The sequence below is a fragment of the Microcaecilia unicolor genome, chromosome 2 (genome assembly GCF_901765095.1).
Source record: "Microcaecilia unicolor chromosome 2, aMicUni1.1, whole genome shotgun sequence".
In the NCBI taxonomy this organism is placed as follows: Eukaryota; Metazoa; Chordata; class Amphibia; order Gymnophiona; family Siphonopidae; genus Microcaecilia; species Microcaecilia unicolor.
The window spans coordinates 144426452-144447854 of record NC_044032.1 but is presented as its reverse complement, the minus strand read 5'-3'; the positions used below and the strand labels follow the sequence as shown (position 1 = coordinate 144447854).

Genomic DNA, 21403 nt, shown 5'->3' with positions numbered 1-21403 from the left:
GAGAGAGAGAGTGTTTGTGTGTTCCCAGCAAGTGTTTCAAGCCTCATACAGTAGCTGACAGCAGGAACAGACCATGCTGACACCATCAAAGCTTTGCTCTCAGTATCTCTATTATCTGAACAGCTCTGTTAAACAAACCTATAATCTTCCCCACCCCTTTGCTTGTTCCGCTTCAGAAACCGAAACCTACTTCCATAATGGCCCACAGACAACCTTTTACACGTCCCATCTGATAGCTAAAAGAATGGTTACTGGACATTTAAAATGCCTGGGAGGAGGAAGCAAGAGTCAACTTGCTGATTTGTACCTGAAAGCTCTGGCTGGCTGGCTTCTATAATGTTCCGTTCGTAACATCTCCTTACGTCAGCCAGACTCCAGCGTTCCCTTCCCTCTCACTGTTCTGCCCTCCTCTGACGTCATTACGTTTTGACGCAAGGGCGGGTCAGTGAGAGTGAATGGAACGCTGGAGGCTGGCTGACGTCAGCCTCTTAAAGATGTTATGAACCCAGGCAGCCAGACGGAGGTGCAATTTATTATATAGAATGCTTAGGCTGATTTTTTTTAGGCGCCATATATAATCTCCTCCTAATTGGTTAGCTCATTTACATTGCCACATGCTAACCAATTTGTTTGGCATGTGAGCCCTTACCACCTATAATAATGGGTGGTGATAAGGGCTCACACACTAATCAGTTTTAATCGACACACGCTAATCTCAAAATTAGTGTGAGGCCATTAGTATAAAAGTAGTAAAAATGGCTTTAGCACACAGGAAAGGCTCGTGTAGGGGCACCCTAAGACCACTATTTACCACTGTTTTGTAGAAGGGTCCCTCAATTTGCAGTAATGCAAGCAGATGCAGGGTTACTTTGTACATGTACGCCTGCAAGCCAGTCTTCAAAGGGGATCATCTTGCTGAGTTTGCCTTCGAAAATTTCACAGGCTGCAGTACCACCAGGATTTGGTTTTTAACCTACATAACTTGGAACTTCAAATTATGATGTTAAACCTTTGAAAAGTGCAGTGGGAAGGGATTAAAAACAAAAACTCTATGCTAGCTTTTCAGGATACTCATGGTTCTACCCTCAGTGCCACTACTTTTCCCTAATGAGAGCCTAGGGAAATACTGAAAGGGGGAGTTGTAAAGGTAAACACCCAATTATCCATAGAAATACCTGTAAAACTGTTCCTTGTATGGCTCAATTAATTATTTTATTCATGTGTGTTTACATATTATTAATGAAATCCAATTAAACTAAAGTCCTACCTCTGATAACTATTGCTGCAAAGGATGTAAATCCATTTTCATCTATTCCATCCACAATCTGAGCCCCCCCTTCAGGATCTGCAAGGAAAATATAAAAAATCTCTTGTCCTTCTGGCTCATCATCATCCAAGATTCTGAAGGACACTTTGCATTCTCTTTCAGCATCTAACAGTGTCACTGGGATAGTTTGTGCCTCAAAATCCAACCCTTCAGTGGCCCATGTCAAGTTTGAAGTTTGATGGCTGCTCTCAAAAGGAAGTCCATCTATCCCATACTGAGCACTTGTCCTTCCAAAGGTTTTCACCATTACTTTGATAACTCCACTATACCCTTGGGTCCTTTTAACATGAATTTCCACTGTGTTTGCATCTTCTTCAGCATAAATAAATGTAGGCCCAAGGCTAAAAATCCCATTACTGACATCACTGGCTAATACTGTTATTGTCGCAATACTAAAATCTGAATTCAACCGTGGATTTGTTTTCTGGCTGCCTAAAACTTCCACGGAAGTTAACTTTAGATAAAATATTTCATCCAACTCAGGAATCTTATCATCTTTAACTGTGATGTTAATTATAGCATCCATTTGGAGGCTGGTGAACCATAGTTCTCCATTTTCGATGGCTTCAAAGTCTTCATCTGGTTTGGCACTTCCTGCAATTGTCTGAAATGTAAGCTTAGTTTTATTTCCACTAAAGCCATACAAACGCTGGACATGTAATGTAATCACTTGCACATATTCTTCCACTATAACATGTCTTGAGTCCTGGGCAAGCTGGAAGACACCCATTGGTTCAATGTCAGCTACAGTGAATCGTGGCCTGAAAAAATAAATCCACAAAATCTGAATCAGAAAAATTAGATACTACAAAATAACGGTATATGGAGGTTTTTCCCATATACCAAAAATAGAAGAATCCTCTAAAAACACATACGAACATAAGAAAAGCCATGCGGGGTCAGGCCAAGGTCTATCAAGTCAAGCATCTTGTCTTTAACAGTGGCCAGTCTGGGTCACAAGTTCCTGGCAGATCACAAATAGTGAATCTGTTTCTCCCAGCTCATTTCCAGGGATGAGCAATGGCTCTTCCAAGTCTATCTGGCTAATAATTTGTTATGGACTTTTTCTCCAGGAAGTTGTCCAAACCTCTTGCCTGCTGTCTCAGAATTACTTCACGAAAGGTTAATTAGAAGTTTTAGAGCAGGATGTGTAGAATAAGACATAGGATCCCTTTCATTAAGATGTGCTAACAGATTTAAAGGGGGTCTTTTAAAGGTTAGCTCAAGTTATCTGCAGGAGAACCCATAGGAATAAAATGGGACCAGCAGCAGATAACTCAAGCTAACCTTTAGTAAAAGACCCCTTTAGTGCGCACTAATGATTACAGCATGCTAAATGATAATAAACCCATTTTATTCATATAGGCTTCTTAGCATTTAACGAGCACTAATCGTTAGCATGCACTAAATCTATTTGTACACCTTAGTAAAAGGAGCCCATAAGCGGTTATGGGAAAAAAAAAAAAACAGAAAATATTGTCATACTCTTGCAAGGGAAATTAAATATTCTCCAGTAATGTGTGTCAACTGAGATGCCTAGAGACTATTGCTGGAAAGACCATCAGGTCAATATTCAGACCAGGCAACAAGAGACTTTTTATTTTTTTGCATTAAAAAATACATGTATTCACTGTCACTATATGCTATACACACACACATCTTTAACTACATCTATACCTATTAGATTGTAAGCTCTTTGAGCAGGGACTGTCTTTCTTCTATGTTTGTGCAGCACTGCGTATGCCTTATAGCGCTATAGAAATGCTAAATAGTAGTAGTAGTAGTAGTAATCTATCTAATCTATCTATCTATATATTTTTTCTTTATATATATATATATATATATATATATATATATATATATCAGGGGCGTATCTGCTTGGGGCCACAGGGGCCTGGGCCCCCGCAGATTTCGCCCTGGACCTCCTGCCTGCCGGTGCCTTTTACTTCAGCTGGCGGGGGACCCCAACCCCTGCCAGCCCAGCCAAGGTCTTGTTTAAGTTTTCTTCCTCGTGCTGTGCTGTTAAAAGCTGCATCCATTCCCTTCCAGTTTCAGATGGAGTCTTACGTCGCAGCACGTTGACATCCTGCACATACAACGTGCTGCAATGTAAGACTCCGTCCGAAACTGGAAGGGAAGGGATGCAGCTTTTAACAGCACAGCACGAGGAAGAAAACTTAAACAAGACCTCGGCTGGGCTGGCGGGGGTTGGGTCCCCTGCCAGCTGAAGTAAAAGGCACCGGCAGGCAGGAGGATGCGGACCTCAGCAGGGGTAGATGATGGCGACGGCGGGGGAGGGTTGATGGCGGGGGGGTCGGCGGCGGCGGCCAGGGGGGGGCTATAATGTGCCCCCTCACTCTAGCCCCTATCTTTAACTATATCTACATATATAGAGATATCTATCTATCTTTATATATATTTTTTTTTTAGGGTGTATGTCCCGTTTCCTTTAGGCATTTCTCCATCTTTTTATGTTTATATGATTTAAAGTGTTACTAGCTAGTACAGCTGATTCATCTATTTCTATTAGTATAATATGAGCTCCTTTTACAAAGCTGCTGCAAAAAGTGGCCTTAGCGCACCCTTACACAGGTCTTTCCTTTACCCTAAGGCTCTTTTTTCTGCAGCCAGAAAATGGACAATTATCAATTTCCAGCATTCATGCCCACATGCATGGCCATTAGATCTTGGGTCATTACCACCACCTATTTTGTAGTGGTAAGGGTTCACGTGCTAATCACCCCCCCCCCCCCAACCTCCAAAGGATTCTGCTCCACATCCATGATCATACCTTAATTCCCTGGTGGTATAGTGGTCCCCAGGCTGGAGCAATCCTCAGTCACTCCTACCCGTCTGGCACCATCCCTCAAAATGGTGCTCCTAGCTGTATTCTTGTGCTATTACCATTAGGGGACATGTGTTCTGCTGTTCTCCAATGTCTTAAAACTTCCATAGTTCCAATCAGAAGATAAGTGTAAGAAATATATAGTAAGCTACATAATACTCTTACCTCAGACGGGCACCACCAGACACATTCGTGATCACACCAGTAAGCTGCAGAGCAAATGCTTCTGGTGTACTGGTATTTGCAGTTAGGAGAACAGGGATTATTTTACTTTCTTCACCATGAGAAAATGCAACCATACCTAGAAGAAGACAATAAATTATCATGGATCATTAAATTCATCAATCCTCTTCTGATAACTTTTAATCTGAGGGGCAAAGTGAGGAGAAAGAAGAGTTGAAGTCACCTGCAATTAAGTTTAGACCAATGATGCTGAGTTTTTATTCAAAATGTACTTAAATAGAAATCCAGGAAGTTATATCATTTTATTTATTTCTGCATTTGTACCCCACATTTTCCAGCCTGTTGGTAAGTTCAGTGTAGCTTACAGCTATCTTTATGTGAACCCTGAATAGGGGATATTAGCAGTATATAAAATCTGAACTGAATTGAATGTAAAGAGTTTACAGGTTATATAGGTTCAATGAGTTTTACAATTATCTTGTGGGAGACATGCTGCATGTGCTACAGCCGTTTGGGATGATACAAACTTGGTTCAGTTCTCTCTGTGGTCACGATAGTAGAGAGTTGTCCAGTGATCTACTTGGTTACGTTGGGTTATTGGAAAGGAATTCTCTGAATAAATGGACTTTCAAGTGTTTCCAGAATGTTAGGTAATTATTTATGAATTTTAGGTCTTTAGGTAGTGTATTCCAGATTTTGGTGCAGATGTATTGGAAGCTGGTTTTATATGTGGATTTGTATTTTAGGCCTTGGCATCTAGGGAAGTGGAGGGTAAGGTATGACCTCACACTTTAGGTTGCGTTGCGGATTGGTAGATCTATTATACTCTTCAAGAGGCCAAAGGTAATTCTGTAGGCCAGAGAACAGAACTTGAAGAATATATGTTCTTTAATAGATAACCAGTGTAATTTTCAGAGTAGAGGTCTCGTGCTTTCAAATTGGGCTTTTCTGAATATGAGTCTAGCAGCCATATTTTGTGTTTTTTGTAACTTATTTAAGGTTTGTTCCTTACATCCTGCATAGATTCTCTTACTGTAGTCAGCAGGGGCAAGGACCATGGTCTGGATAAGGGAGCAAAATACATCTCTTGGAAAATAGTTTTTTATACGTTTGAGTTTCCACATTGTGTTGCACATTTTCTTTGTACTGTCTGCTGCCTGGTTGTCAAAGGATAGGTTGCAGTCAATGGTAACTCCTAGGATTTTCAGTTTGTCTGCTATTGAGAGGGATGGTCCCACGGCATTGATGATTGTAAAGCGTTCGTATTGTGTGGTGGTGTGAATATCAGGCAGTGCGTCTTTTTCCCTGTTCAATTTCAATTTGAAGGCTGATGCCCAAGATTCAATGATTTTTATGTTGTTCAGGATTCTGGATGTAATTTTGGATAATTAATTTTTGAAAGGAATAGAGATTGACACATTATTGGTGTAAATGAAGAGGCTGAAGTCTTGTTTTGATAGGGACTGTGCTTTGGGGACCATCATTAGGTTAAATAGTATTGGCGAGAGTGGTAAACTATGGGGGACTCCACAATCCGCTTTCCAGGGGGAAGATATTACAGAATTTGACTTCACTTGATAGGATCTGGTGGTCAGGAAGCCCTTGAACCATGCAAGCACATTCCCTCCAATTCCAAATTTGTTGAGTACTCATTGTAGGACTTGGTGGTCAACCATGTCAAATGTGCTGGGCATGTCAAACTGGAGTAGTAGGATGTTTTTTTTTCTGTTGAGATTTCCTGTTTGAATTTGGCCAGTAGTATAATCAGCACTGTTTCTGTGCTGTGCTGTGGTGGGTCCTAAAGCCTGATTAGGAGAGTGAGTTAGTTGGTCTGTGCCCTGAAAATGACAGTTACAAATCAAGGTAAGATATACACAAAAAGTGAAACTCACGCAAATAACACAACTAAGAAGATGTTCCACTGCATGTGGAAATTGAAAAGGATTAAACCATTCTTCCCAAGATTCGTCTTCCGCAACCTAGTGCAATCCCTCGTCCTAAGCCATCTGGATTACTGTAACTCACTATACACAGGCTGTAAAGAGCAAGTGATGAAGAAACTGCAAACAGCCCAGAACACAGCAGCCAGACTCATCTTCGGAAAACCAAAATATGAAAGGGCAACACCACTACTAAAGCAATTACACTGGCTTCCATTTAAGGAACGCGTCACTTTCAAGGTATGTACACTAGTCCACAAAATCATTCATGGTGAAGCCCCTGCCTATATGTCCGAGTTGATAGACCTTCCAACCAGAAATGCTAAAAGATCATCCAGAACATACCTCAACCTCCACTTCCCTAATTGCAAGGGCGTGAAATACAAGACGCTACACGCGTCAACCTTTTCTCACACGAGCACACAACTTTGGAATACACTGCCGCGCAACCTAAGAATGACTCACGAACAAGCCTCCTTCCGCAAATTACTGAAGACTCATCTGTTTGAAACAATTTATGGCAAGAGCCAAAACACATAGAGTCCACACTCACTGATCATCAATGCTCCATACATCCACTTCTAACCTTCATCCCCATAATTCCACATCACACATACATCTGCTCACAGGAATATGTACACCATATATCTCTGTGTCTTAACACTGCCCTCTAAGCTTCCCATTGTCTCTTTCCAACGTTTCAATGTTGATCTCCCATTGTCATATTCTTAATGATACTTCGATGGTCTCACAAAACTTGCACAATGTAACAAATGTATTTCCATTATTCATATCTTATTGTAAGCCACACTGAACCCGCAAAGAGGTGGGAAAATGTGGGATACAAATGCAATAAATAAATAAAATAAATATGAGTTTGTCTTGTTGGGCAGACTGGATGGACCGTGCAGGTCTTTTTCTGCCGTCATCTACTATGTTACCAAGTTACTAAGCCTTCAATTATTTTGGTTGTTAGTGGTATGGATGCTACTGGTCTGTAGTTTGAGATGTCTTCAACGTTTTTCTTGGAATCCTTTGGAACTGGCATGAGCAGTATGTTGCTCTTTTGAAGTACAGCAAAATCATAAAAATAATTCTTAATTTATATAGGTCTGAATTTTCAGCCAGTATGATCACAAGTTAACCTAATTGGTATTCAATGCTGCTAGTTGTATAAATTTTGGAATTGTATTTACAGGAGAATTATTCATATTTCTTTGATTTTGCCATTCACCAGGTTCTCCTCTCATTTCATTACAGTCCCATTTAAAGTCTGAATTTACCTATAAGGTTCAATGCAAACCATAATACGATAATCCAGCTCACATACATACATAGCCAGAATTACACATAACTACTTACAGTTACAAATTTAATAATTTAAATTCTGCTTAAATAAAAAAAACGTTTTAAAGTATTTCTTAAATATTTCACTGTTTGTTTCCAACCTAATTTCTGTTGGCAAACCATTCCAACTCTTTGCAGATAGGTAAGGGCTCGATAGAGAATGGACACATTTATATCTAATAGCATTAACAGATGGGTAATTTAGTTTTAACTGACCATTTGAATGAAGGTTTTACCTAGAGGAAGAAAATGACAGAATCAATGTGAATGAGAAAGGTGCAGAACCATGAATAATATTATTACCAACTTTGTTCTGCGCCCATCCTCTCACCATGCTGTATACTTCTCTCCTTCCCAGTCTTTCATTCTCTCTTCCTAGTTCCAGCATCGTCTCTCTCATCTGTTCTTGCCCCAATGCCATATCCACTCCTGCTTCCAGCACACAGAGCTAATCCCACAGGCTAATGGGTCAGCAGAAATCTAGCTTAAATAAGAGCTGCAGCAACCAATACATCTCTCCACTTCCTCACTGGCACCATGGTTGCCAAATGAGCTTTGTAGCCAGTAGGGAGAAGACAAAATATGCTTCTGCCATAAAACTCTGTTCCTTTTCGGGCCATAGGGAAGTAAGAGAGGTCAGTTCCACTCGATGATGTCATCCAGCTGCAACAGCAGCAGCCAGATGGCATCATCATATTTTTTTTTACTAGTTGTATTCTTGTATTAATTGTTTTGCAAAGTTTCTTCTTAATTTGTTATGTAAGCCACATTGAACCTAAGCTTTCTTGGGAAAATGTGGCATAGAAATGTCATAATAAATAAATAGAGTGTTTTTGCTGTAGAGGTTGCCATACATTGCTTCATTTAAGACGACTGGATACAAAATCATCAACCAGAAAAAAAAGAACTGAATATCATCAGCATAAATCCTGAATTCTACATGTGAACCTCTTAAAACATCATATAAGGGTTTCAAATCAAATTAAACAATATAGCCAAAAGGGCAGACCTTGTGGCACCCCCATATTCAACAGACATATCCCAGATACCATAGCAGCCCATTTCACCACCATTCTCATTATATAGTATCAGCCCACCACCAGTTTGATCTGCTCTGTTATTCTGATATATTTGGTGTTGTGTTACTACAGTGTCCCATTGGTTACTCTTATTTTGTCATATCTAAATTTATGGCCTGATTTACTCAGCTCTTTTCCCAACAGAGACAGTAATGTAAAAAAAAAAAGTGTTAGTATATCATAACTTTCTTGCCATGCACTCGAACTCGCCAACCTTATTATTTTAGACTTTTGGCATTTACAAATAGGTATCTAAATATATTTTTGCTATTGCTATTCATAACATATTTATTATTAGCAGTTAATTCAAGTAGCTTGGAATCATTCCTACAAGTTTGCTCGTAGATAAAATCAGTTTGGCTTCTTTTGGCTTTTTCCACATCCTTTATCAGGATATTCTAATTTCCCTGTTGCATCATTAGCCTTTGAAAATATCTCACTCCAAATCATAAAGGCCTGACTGACTGTTGAATTTTTCCCATGATTTAGTTTACAAACACTGTCATAACATATGATGGCAGAAAACATCAAATTTCTCCATCTATTTATTCATTTAGGGGCCCTTTTACTAAAGGGTTGGCACATGGCAATGGACTTGCCACCAGGCTACCGCAGGAGCTCGGTGGGATTTCCCACCCCCAGTGTGCACCATTTCCAGCGCTACAAAAATATTTTCCATTTTTGTAGCACCGGCGCTTACCCGGCGGTAATTGGGCAGCACCATGCGCTGCTCGGTTACCGCCGAGTTAGCACGGAAGCCCTTACCACCAACTCAGTGGATGACAGTAAGTGCTCCCCCTTGAAATGGCCATGGGCCAAGTGGTTCACTTCCGGCACGGCCATTTATTTTTGAGAAAATAGATAGACTTTTACCCACTGTGGTAACAGGGGGCCTCAGCACATGTCAAAATCATGCGCTGACGCTAGCAAAGGCACCCTTTTACTGCAGCTTAGTAAAAGGACCCCTTATGTATTTAATTAAAAAGACTTTTTACTAAAGATTAGTGCATGTTCTCTGCAGCAGGGCCCATAGGGATAAAATGGTTACATAGTAGATGACGGCAGAAAAAGACCTGCATGGTCCATCCAGTCTGCCCAAGACAAACTCATATGTGTATACCTTACCTTGAATTTGTACCTGTCCTTTTCAGGGCACAGACCATATAAGTCTGCCCAGCAGTATTTCCCGCCTCCCAACCACCAGTCCCACCTCCCATCACCGGCTCTGGTACAGACCGTATAAGTCTGCCCTCCCCTATCCTCGCCTCCCAACCACCACCCCCTCTTCCCCCCAACTGCTCCGCCACCCAATTTCAGCTAAGCTTCTGAGGATCCATTCCTTCTGCACAGGATTCCTCTATGCAAATCCCACGCATGTTTGAACTCCGTTACCGTTTTCATCTCCACCACCTCCCGTGGGAGGGCATTCCAAACGTCCACCACCCTCTCCATGAAAAAATACTTCCTGATATCTTTCCTGAGTCTGCCCCCCTTCAATCTCATTTCATGTCCTCTCGTTCTAAAATGGATCCTGTGGCAGAGAACATGGGCTAATCTTTAGTAAAAGACCCTGTTAGTAATTTATTTTAGTTATTGTGTTTATATTATGTATGTGAGATTATAACCCACTTAGATAGAAGGATGGAGAGGGATATAAATTTGGGGGTAAATATTCAGCCAGTGGTGGGTCAGTGATTTTTTCACCACTTTTGGTTTTATACCCAGATACACAATGCCAGGCCATATCCAGGGACCGGCATTGAATATCTGGGTATGTGCAGACGGCTGACACTTAACCGATTAAGAGGGAAAATTATTAATGTAAGCTACTGTTAAATCGAGTTATTTATTACAAATCGTGCTATTTTAGCATAGGATCTCAGAGAGCAAAGAGGGAAAACATTCTGTATCTATGATGAAGTAGCAGCTCAAATTATAGTATCAATCTACTCAGTCATCTACTACCTTTTAAAAAAATCCTGCTTCCAAAATATCACACTTATAAACTTGCCAAGGAACCAGTTAGCATCAGCATGGACCACCAATATCATTGTTGCCTTCTTCAGCTGGCCTGCACACATGCTGACTAATTAATGTCCTGTTGTGAAAACATCATCCAGTCACAACAAAGGTAGCCAGATCAGATGACTCATTCAAAATGGGACATCAACCAGTCAGAATTCACACAGATCAACTGAAAAAAGTAGCACCGAGATTAGTAGCCCATATCAATGCTGACTGTTTCAAATGATGTAATCCTTCTGTGATGGCAGCAGCCAGATGTCATCTGACTGCTGTGAGTGAGAATGATTTTTGGTTACAACCGGGAAAACCAAATTTCAGTTATAACAGAAAATCAGAAATCTTAGCTGCAAAAAGAAGAGAGAAGTAGCCTAATGGTTAGAGTAGCAGACTGGAACCTAGAAGGCCTAGGTTCAAATCCCACAGAGGCTCCTTGTGGTCTTGGGCAAGTCACTTGGGCTGGAACAGGCAACCTCGCCCTGCTTATGGCCTCCCATAGAGCCAAACATATAGCTCCCCATAAGCCACGTACAGATCAGTATCTGTGCATAGGGGATCCTAAACCTCTCTCAATTAAAACAGGACAAAGACAGGTTGAACAAATAAAGAGAAATTTGAAACTTGAAGTTAAATGTTAGCCAGCCTGATAAATTACTACTACTACTATTTAGCATTTCTATAGCGCTACAAGGCATACGCAGCGCTGTACAAACATAGAAGAAAGACAGTCCCTGCTCAAAGAGCTTACAATCTAATAGACAAAAAATAAATAAAGTAAGCAAATCAAATCAATTAATGTGAACGGGAAGGAAGAGAGGAGGGGGTAGGTGGAGGCGAGTGGTTACAAGTGGTTACGAGTCAAAAGCAATGTCAAAGAGGTGGGTTTTCAGTCTAGATTTAAAGGTGGCCAAGGATGGGGCAAGACGTAGGGGCTCAGGAAGTTTATTCCAGGCGTAGGGTGCAGCGAGACAGAAGGCGCGAAGTCTGGAGTTGGCAGTAGTGGAGAAGGGAACAGATAAGAAGGATTTATCCATGGAGCGGAGTGCACGGGAAGGGGTGTAGGGAAGGACGAGTGTGGAGAGATACTGGGGAGCAGCAGAGTGAGTACATTTATAGGTTAGTAGAAGAAGTTTGAACAGGATGCGAAAACGGATAGGGAGCCAGTGAAGGGTCTTGAGGAGAGGGGTAGTATGAGTAAAGCGACCCTGGCGGAAGATGAGACGGGCAGCAGAGTTTTGAACTGACTGGAGAGGGGAGAGGTGACTAAGTGGGAGGCCAGCAAGAAGCAGATTGCAGTAGTCTAAACGAGAGGTGACAAGGGTGTGGATGAGGGTTTTGGTAGAGTGCTCGGAAAGAAAGGGGCGGATTTTACGGATGTTGTAAAGAAAGAAACGACAGATTCAAATTCAGTTCAAAGCCCTTATGTGGTTGAAACTCACTGTATAACTGCTTTGAATTATCAGCCCCTTACTATCCAAACAGAAGCTAAAATGATAAGTGAAAATAAAATGAATAATTATGTTATCTTATTATGCAGCAGTATCTCAAGCTGCATATATTTGAAGCTGCATATATTTGAAAATCAGTATGTACAAGTACATTACAGGGAAGAGTCAATCACACCATGATAGGCCTGCAGTGTAGGACATGTGATAAAACAACTTACCAAATTCAGGAGTGATGTTTCCAGAAAGAACAGATGCAGGCATGATGTCAGGACGGTATCCTGAGCGCCAGCTAACAGTTAGAGACCCATATGACCCGTTCCTGGTTATTACAGCCTGACTCATCCCTGCTGTAATGTTTGTAAGCCAAAAAACGACAGTCTCAAAGCCAACCTAATGAATAAAGAAACAGAAATGGAAAGGGAATTTATATACTGCCTTTCTGTGGTTTTTGCAATTATTTTCAAAGTGGTTTACATAGTATATACAGGTACTTATTTGTACCTGGGGCAATGGAGGGTTAAGTGACTTGCCCAGAGTCACAAGGGGCTGCAGGATCAAAGGAGCTGTAGAGTCACAAAGAGCTGCAGGAGTCTCCAGGATCAAAGTCTGCTGCATTAACCACTAGGCTACTCCTCCACTCCATGCTATGAAATAGATTATATGTTAAAGAGGGTCATGTGACAACACACAACCTAAAGACTGAGCAGTCCATAGTGCTTTCAGAATCCCAGAGGTTAGGCATCATTACTTTGTCACAGCTAAATTATTTTAAAACACCACCCAATGTACAGCTGCAGCAGTCAGCATTCATTTTTAACACTGACTGCTGTGGTTACGTTAATCCCAGATATTCAGCACAGATATCTGGGTATCGACTGGCACTGAATATCCAGGTATACCCCCTGATTCTATATAGCATACCTAGAGATCCATACCAGAGTCCAAGAGTATTCTATAACAGCGCACATAATTTAATTGGCTTAATAAACTAATTAGCATTGAAAACAGCATTTAGCAAGCAATAATGACCACTAATTGGTAATAAACAGGTTTAAAATGCCACCGTAATCTTCTTGCAGTAAAAGCACTGACCAGTGAAGCTGGCACTGAGTTTGCACTAAGGTATTTTTTGAATGATAAAGCTTTGAAGAGTTAAGATAGGGAAAGTAAAGATACTCATGCTTTCCCTCTTTTGTACAGAGGAATTCCTTGAAACAGCTTTATGAGCGAAACATGAACCATGTCTGATTATGTCCCTAGCCCAGTAGTGGCAAAATATTTAGATGAGTATTTAAATACCTTTATCAATAAATACTTATATTAATATAGTACATTTATTTTTTTTTTAATATATAATATAAATATAGAAATCTAATGCTTAAATTTTCTATGGTGCCGATGAGGAAGTTGGTGTTATAATTCTCATACTGCTTGAAGTTTCTAGCTATGAGTTGCACCGCTGAGGCACACACAGTAGAACCTTTATTGCTGCAGGGGCTAATGGTATATATTGCAAATTTTGAAGGTGTTTCCATAACCACCTATATTTGGATGCCTAGAGAATGCCTATGTGATGCTCCCACATTAACTCTGCATTAGCTAGTTAGCACATGGTACGTGAGCTGGCAAATGTTTCCATGCCCATGCTCCTCCTGTGCCATGTCTCTGACAGAAAAATCCATTAAAAATTCAGTAACATGCATTAACAGGCAAACTACTACAAAACCTGATGATGTGGTCACACAGTAGCCTGTTTCCAGGCATTAACCGCATGTTAACCTCCGGATTCTATAGACAGCTACTAAAGTTGCATGGAATTTGTGCACACAACCTAATTGCTTAACAAGCTAATCAGCGCTGATAACTGACCTCTAACAAGCAATTATTGGCACTAATTTACACTAATTAGAATTTATTCATGAAAATGTATAAGTGTATTCTGTAAATTGGTGCACGTAAATTCTAATGGGTGGATGACAAAAGGGAGCATGGCCATGGGAGGAGCAGGGGCGGGTCACAGGCATTCCTAAAAATAACACACAGTTACTGAATACTCTCGATCTGCACCTAAGTTAGGCAAGGGCATTTATACCAGGTTTTAGTTGGTGTAAACGGTCGCACCTAACTTTAGGCGAGGTTTATAGAACAGCACTAAGTGCAGGTTTTTTCAGTGCCAATTTTTTAGGCGCCATTTATAGAATCAAGTCCTAAGCGCTTAATGCACTTTAGCAAAACAATCCCTACGGGGCCCTTTTAAGAACATAAGAATAGCCATACTGGATCAGACCAATGATCCATCTAGCCCAGTATCCGGCTTCCAACAGTGGCCAACCCAGGTCACACATATCTAGCAGAAACCCAATTAGTACCAACATTCCATGCTACCAATCCCATAGCAAACAATAGCTTCCCCTATGTCTACCTCAATAACAAGCTATGGACGTTTCCTCCAGGAACTTGCCCAAACCCTTTTTAAACCCAGATACACTAACCGCTGTTACCACTAAGGTGTGTTAAGCAGTTAACACACAAATTAGTGTTCACTAGTGCACAAGTAAGGTAAGTGTTAGCATGATGACATGGCAGCACAAGCTAACCCACACATTAACTGAATACCATGTTAGGGGATTTGAACTTGGTGGGTTATTGGAAGGGATTTGCACATTGCAGTTAGTACATGACACAGCATGCTGTCACTTGTGCAGTTAGTGAGAGTGTATTTACTGCCTCCCTAAGAGAAAGGGATAGGTGCATCTATGGAACTAGTGAATAATCATGTGCAGTAAAAAGATTTTCTGTGTGGTAACTGCAGGGGGCATGCAGAGCACGCCTTGAAGATTTACCGCATAGCCTTCATAGTTATGATACATTAATCTTTACTGTTAAAGCACAGTCCCCTGGGTTCTATATATGGTGTCCAAATTTGGGCATGCTTCTGAGATGCATGTGCATCTTAGCTAATGAGCTCTTAACCATCACTAATAGGGTGCTCATGACCAATTAGTGACATTAATTGTGACCGATTAGGATTTGCATGTGCATCTGGCTGCATGTCATTCTAATACGCTGGGCATCTACGTCCCATAACATATATTCAAAAGGGGGCGTGGCCATGGAAGGGGCATAGGCGTGTCAGAGGTGTTCCAAAGAGTTGCGTATGTTGCTCCTGAAGAATGGGTCAGTACGCCCAACTTGGGTGCCAGCATTTACACCAGGTTTTAATAGGCATAAGTCTGGTGCTCAAAGTTAGAGCACGGGATTTGCCGATCTTTTCTGGTGCTCATTTTTGAGTGCTATTTATAGAATCCAGCCCAGTAAGTGCAAAAACCACACTTTAGTCAAAAGGCCCTTTAGGACACAACATCTGTTATATCAATAAAATATTTCATTAAAATGAATGTGCGAAACAAGCTGAAAAAAGTCTGAAAATTGAGAAAAGAGTCCAAATGAACCACATATTTTTGCCCTGGGCACATCTCTACTTTTTATCAAAGATTTGCAGTGTTGTGGAATAGCATTTTAGAAAGTGCAGCAAGTCGGTCTCGATTTGCCTGCTCTACAGATGACGGGTCACTTACTTCAGAATTGGCAGCAACATCAGGCACAGACACAGCAGCTGACTTCGTCTCTTTGAGTATTTGAGGCACACTGAAAGGACTTCCATCCATCAACTTCACACTGGTCAATTCAACAATGAAACTAGAGCCAGGTAAGAGGAATGCCTGAAAACAAATGGTATGTTTTAAATCAGGCATTTTAAATACCAGATTAGGCATCATTTGACTGAAGAACAGTGAACCAAATGAGTCCTAGGACTCAACATGTGTCTCCACTACTTGATTCATAACAATATAATGACAATTTTGGACACATCCACCCTTCCCTTCTCTCCCCTGATTTCCCTGTTCCTTTCGTTTCTTCCCCATCCTCTCCTTTATTTCTTATGTAGGTTTCATGATGTATTAGCTTAATTTACTGAATTGGCGTCCGCCTTTGCAGTGTGATGTAAGCCACATTGGGCCTGATGCAGTTGGAAAAATGTGGGGTATAAATGAGATAATAAATAAATAACCTTGGAGGCCCTGTCACCATCTGAACATTGTTTCCTTAGTGTGAAGGAGCAAACTTGTAAATTAATTATGTCAGCAGCACATTTCAGCTCAGTGATTACGACGAAAGGAGGAAGGATTCAGCAAATGGTTTTAAACCTATCAAAGCATTGTATTATGCTGCCTCTACATAGAGTTGCATGGGAACAGTTTGTCTACAAAACTTAAACATAGCATACAGGTAGTGAACACAAATGAAAAATACTTTCCACTAACCATCAGCAGCTATACCGAAATTATGGCAGCAGCAGAGATGCAATGGTACACTATACTATAAACAGTCTCACAGGATCCTTTCAGGTGCCTGATGTCAGGGTGTTAATTTTGGATCTGATTCATCAAGATTTTTCTCCATAGAAACAGGATATTAAAAACACACTTGTAAATCAGGCCCTATATGTCAAGATCATACAGTGGACAATTTTCAACATTATTTATAAAAAACTATTCATGCATGTAAATTAATTGTTCAAAAATTGTCTTCCTTAATATTGCTAAAAGTAAGCGTGGAATTCTCAAATGCTCACACGTTTGTTGTGTTTTGGTCAGACAGGACAATAATGTGCACACATTTCATTTTAAAATCTACCTGCTATTTTCAATGAGAAACACATCTGTGGAATAAAATATCTGCAAGTTTCAAAGTAAAACAATCTTTGATCATTTTTACAAGATCCATGCGTAAATGTACTCGCAGACTTTATCCCAAAGTAGACAGCCTGAAAACTGCTCCCTCAACAAACTGTTGTTCATGCATCTCTTCAATAAACATTTCAGTATGAGATGATTCTGTTATTAATCCCCTTATGGTTTCAGCCACCAGGGGTCACCACTTCCACTGAAGCATTGTTTTCTGTCTATGTTCATACGGACTTTACTGAGATCTTAATCTTCTTTTTCACCAAATTCACATTCCTGTTTGGTTATAAAATACAAAGTTTGAAAACTTTATAAAGTCCATGGGGCATTCTGTCAAGGAAATCGCAATGCCAAAAGTTACAAAACAATAACAGGTGAACTTATTTTTTTAAGAAAAAAGATTAAGAAACAAACTATAGGAGACACTTGTATATACTGGATTACATCCATTTATGACTAGCATAAGTTATGATCCCTTCATTAGGCCATAACCTTAACGAGACTAACATGGCAGACACACTATTTTTTGGAGTGGGGGATAGGGGGAGGTAGAATGGAGAAATCTGCCATTTTCCTCCTGTTCCTTTTGGCTTCTAAAGCAATCAGAAGTGGCTTCTGTTAGCATATGGAGACAGATGCCTTCAATCATATCTACTCAGTGGTTTTCTTTCCTATTTAAATACTCACCTACAACTCCTCCCAGCTGTTGCAGAGATGGTCCTTGGCCAGATACCACAAATTACAACTCCTTTTGGAAAAAATGGACCCTAAATCTATACCTCCTACATTTCTATGCTATATAGTGCAAATGGCCAAAAATACATGTTCAATAAGTCACAACCATTTACGGTGGAAATGCCCATGACTAGATGTTAGCTCATATACACATAAATAGTGGATAGCATATAGGAATTAGAAACCATGAGAAGGGATCTCCAAATGTTAGGAGAATGGTCAAGGGTCTAGCACTTAAAATTTGTGCTTATCGGTGAAAGGTACATTTCAGCATGTGTGAAATTTAAGTTTGTTTATGGAACATTTTGTTTGCAGTTTCCCTTTCTGACGAAGCTACACGAAACTCAGCCAGAGTTAAAGGGAACCTTCACCAAGTTGGAGATAATTGTTAGATTGAATGGACATAGTTAGAATGAATGGACTATGAGCGGTTTTTATGAAGCACGAGCACGCCATACCCCAAAGGGCAGTGATTATCATATGCATTATTTGATGTATTTGTTATACCATTTATAACATATGAAAAAGTGGGTTTCTATCTATATTTGTTTGTAGCACTTATTATACTGAACCTCCTTGAGCTCTTCATTTGAGATTTGTCAGCAGCTAAATACTGTTGTACTGTGCAAATACTACATCTCATGTATTTTGTAGCAATATGTAGCTATATTAGTGAGGGTGCAAGTATATGAATTTCTAACTACAGTACACAGATACCCAAGCAATTGAAGGCAATAGTTGCACAAGTTTATAAGCTTTGGTTTGCTTATTTGTATGTACATACATTTTCTAGGAGGCGGAACACTAAATGTGCTATGATATTACCTCATATTCCTTTTGAGATATAATGGTTGGAATGGGTACGGACTGAGCACATTTAAACACGTATCACATTATGTATGACAGTGAGTGTAGGCATTTATTGTTTGATTTATTGTTCTAAGTTACTATAGGGAGTTAAAATGTAATGCCAAGAAGTGCAGAGTGATGCACTTTGGGTGCAGAAATCCAAAAGAGATACCAGATAGGAGGGGAAAGATTGGTAAGCTCGGCTCAGGAGAGGGAGTTCGGGGTGATGTTTTCCGAAGACCTGAAGGTGACAAAACAGTGTGACAAGGTGCTGGCCATGGCCAGAAGGATGCTAGGGTGCAAAGAGAGGGGTATAACCAGTAGAAGAAAGGAAGTGTTGATGCCCCTCTACAAGTCGTTGGTGAGGCTCCGCTTGGAGTATTGTGTACAGTTTTGGAGGCCATATCTTAAGGATGTAAAACGACTTGAACAGTTCAAAGAAAAGTGACATGGGATTTGCGTTCCAACATGTGTCAAAAGCTGCCAAAATTTTGAATTGTAAAAGAACAGCTTCCCTGCCCATAGCTAGATATCATTTTATCTCAGTTGTTAGAACAGTACTATGTATTGAACAAAACCCATGTTAAGAAGGATGTAAGTACATGGATTCTTCCAAAAATAATGAGGATTACTGACCATGAACTCCAAAAGTTTCACAATCCAGGGAATGCTGGCCACTGGTCTAAAGTTATTCACTTGGGTAAGATCTCCTCCTGTATTTTGGGGAATTGGAGTAAGTGCAATAGAAGCAATTTCTTTAGGATAAATACCCTCTGATAATACACTGTTAATAAAAGCAGTAAGCCATCCTAAAATTTGAATAGCAATACATTGTAAATAAAGGGGCAAATATCCAAAGGGTTTCCTTTCTTTAACACACTCCTCACAGTTTTCTCAATTACAATAGAAGAAACAGGAGTAAAATTATTCCAAAGCCTATCTGCCAACATGCCTACTGTCATTTTAGCCTGTCACTCAGTCAGCATTGTATCAATATCAAAGGTATCTGACAAAAATAACTTCCAAATATTATTAACCTTAGATTGAAAATAATCATCAAGCATATCCACAGAAGGCTGTACTGATTCTGAAATATTCTGGGTCCTATCTATACAAGTTAGTTCTTCATAGTTTTTAAACAGTACCTGAGAAGAATTACCATCTTCTTGTATTTTTCTATCATAGAATTGAACTTTGACTTCCTTTATTGCTTGTTATACTGTTATACTTCCCTCCAAGTATGATATATACTGTCTTCTCTTCTTTTCCTTCATTGTCGTCTTGTAGATCTACACTTTCTTTTTAGTTCTTGTAGCGTTTCAGTATACCAAGGATTTTCAGACTTCCTATTCTTTCTCTTTCTATGTAAGGGTATTAGTCTATCTAACACTACTGATGTAGCAGTACTCCAATTTTCAATCATCCCCTGAGCATCGAAAAAAGTAAGGTTTAATTGTGAAGCAACCTCTTTCCAAAGCAGATCTCTGTCTGGATATTTGTGACCCATAATTTCCTTTCCATAACTCAACCTGTTCTCAGGAGTTGTTAAATTTCTAGGTATCCTTAAAAAGAAAGACAATAATCTGTCCATATAACAGGTTCCCAAGATATGTTACCAACAAGTGTCTCCCTCCCATTTTTTTTAGAATAAACTATAAAATCTAACATATGACTCTTATTATGTGTTATGTTTGTTGAGCACAACTGTAGATTCAGTGATAGAAAAAAATATTTAAAATAACATATTGTTAAATCAGAATCATCTTCTACATGAAGATTTAACTTTCCTAATGTAATCAGGTATCCTGATAGTGAGGTTGCAAAAGAGACCGTAGTACATCAGGAGTCCTTAAATAAAAATAAAAATCAGACAAAAGATTGCAAATTAATACTGTCAAGTACTGAACATGATGTAAATAGGAACAACAAACATAGTTTGAAATGTCTATATGTGAACGCCAGGAGCCTAAAAAATAAGATGGGAGAGTTAGAATATATTGCACTAAATAAAAAATTAGACATAATAGGCATCTCTGAGACATGGTGGAAGGAGGATAACCAGTGGGACACTGTCATACTGGGGTACAAATTATATCATAGTGATGGGGTGGATCGAACTGGTGGAGGGGTAGCATTGTATATTAAGGAGAGCCTTGAATCAAATAGATTGAAAATTCTGCAGGAAACAAAACACTTATTAGAATCACTATGGATTGAAATTCCATGTGAAAAAGGGAAAAGGATAGTGATAGGAGTGTACTACCGTCCGGCTGGCCAGGATGAACAGACGGATGCAGAAATGTTAAAGGAAAATAGGGACGCAAACAAACTGGGCAAAACAATAATAATGGGTGATTTTAATTACTACGATATTGACTGGATAAATGTAACTTTGGGGCACGCTAGGGAGGTAAAATTCATTGACAAAATCAAGGACTGCTTTATGGAGCAGCTGGTACAGGAGCCGACAAGAGAAAGAAAAATTCTAGACCTAGTCATTAGTGGAGCGCATGATCTGGTGCGGGAGGTAATGGTGCTGCTTGATAACAGTGGTCATAATATGATCAAATTTGATATTACCTTTGAAATATACTTAGGAAATCAAATATGTTAGCATTTAAATTTAAAAAAGGAGACTATGATAAAATGAGAAGAACGGGTGCGCAGGTCAAAAATTTACATCTGGCGTGGATGATGTTCAAAAACACCATCCTGGAAGTCCAGGCCAAATATATTCCACGTATTAAAAATGTAGATCGGAAGACCAAACAACAGCTGGCATGGTTAAAAAGTGAGGTGAAGAAAGCTATTAGAGCTAAAAGAAAATCCATCAGAAAATGGAAGAAGGAACCAACTGAAAATAATATGAAACAGTATAAG

General features: G+C 39.8%; 1 protein-coding gene across 1 annotated transcript in view; it reads right to left on the bottom strand.

Moving 5' to 3' along the window:
- ADGRV1 (adhesion G protein-coupled receptor V1) overlaps window positions 1-21403 on the bottom strand; it is a 921762-nt gene that overhangs the window by 532070 nt on the left and 368289 nt on the right. Inside the window, 4 exon segments of the mRNA XM_030193377.1 lie at window positions 1268-2088; window positions 4338-4473; window positions 12410-12581; window positions 15770-15913. Of these exon segments, the coding sequence (XP_030049237.1) occupies window positions 1268-2088; window positions 4338-4473; window positions 12410-12581; window positions 15770-15913 (1273 nt within the window).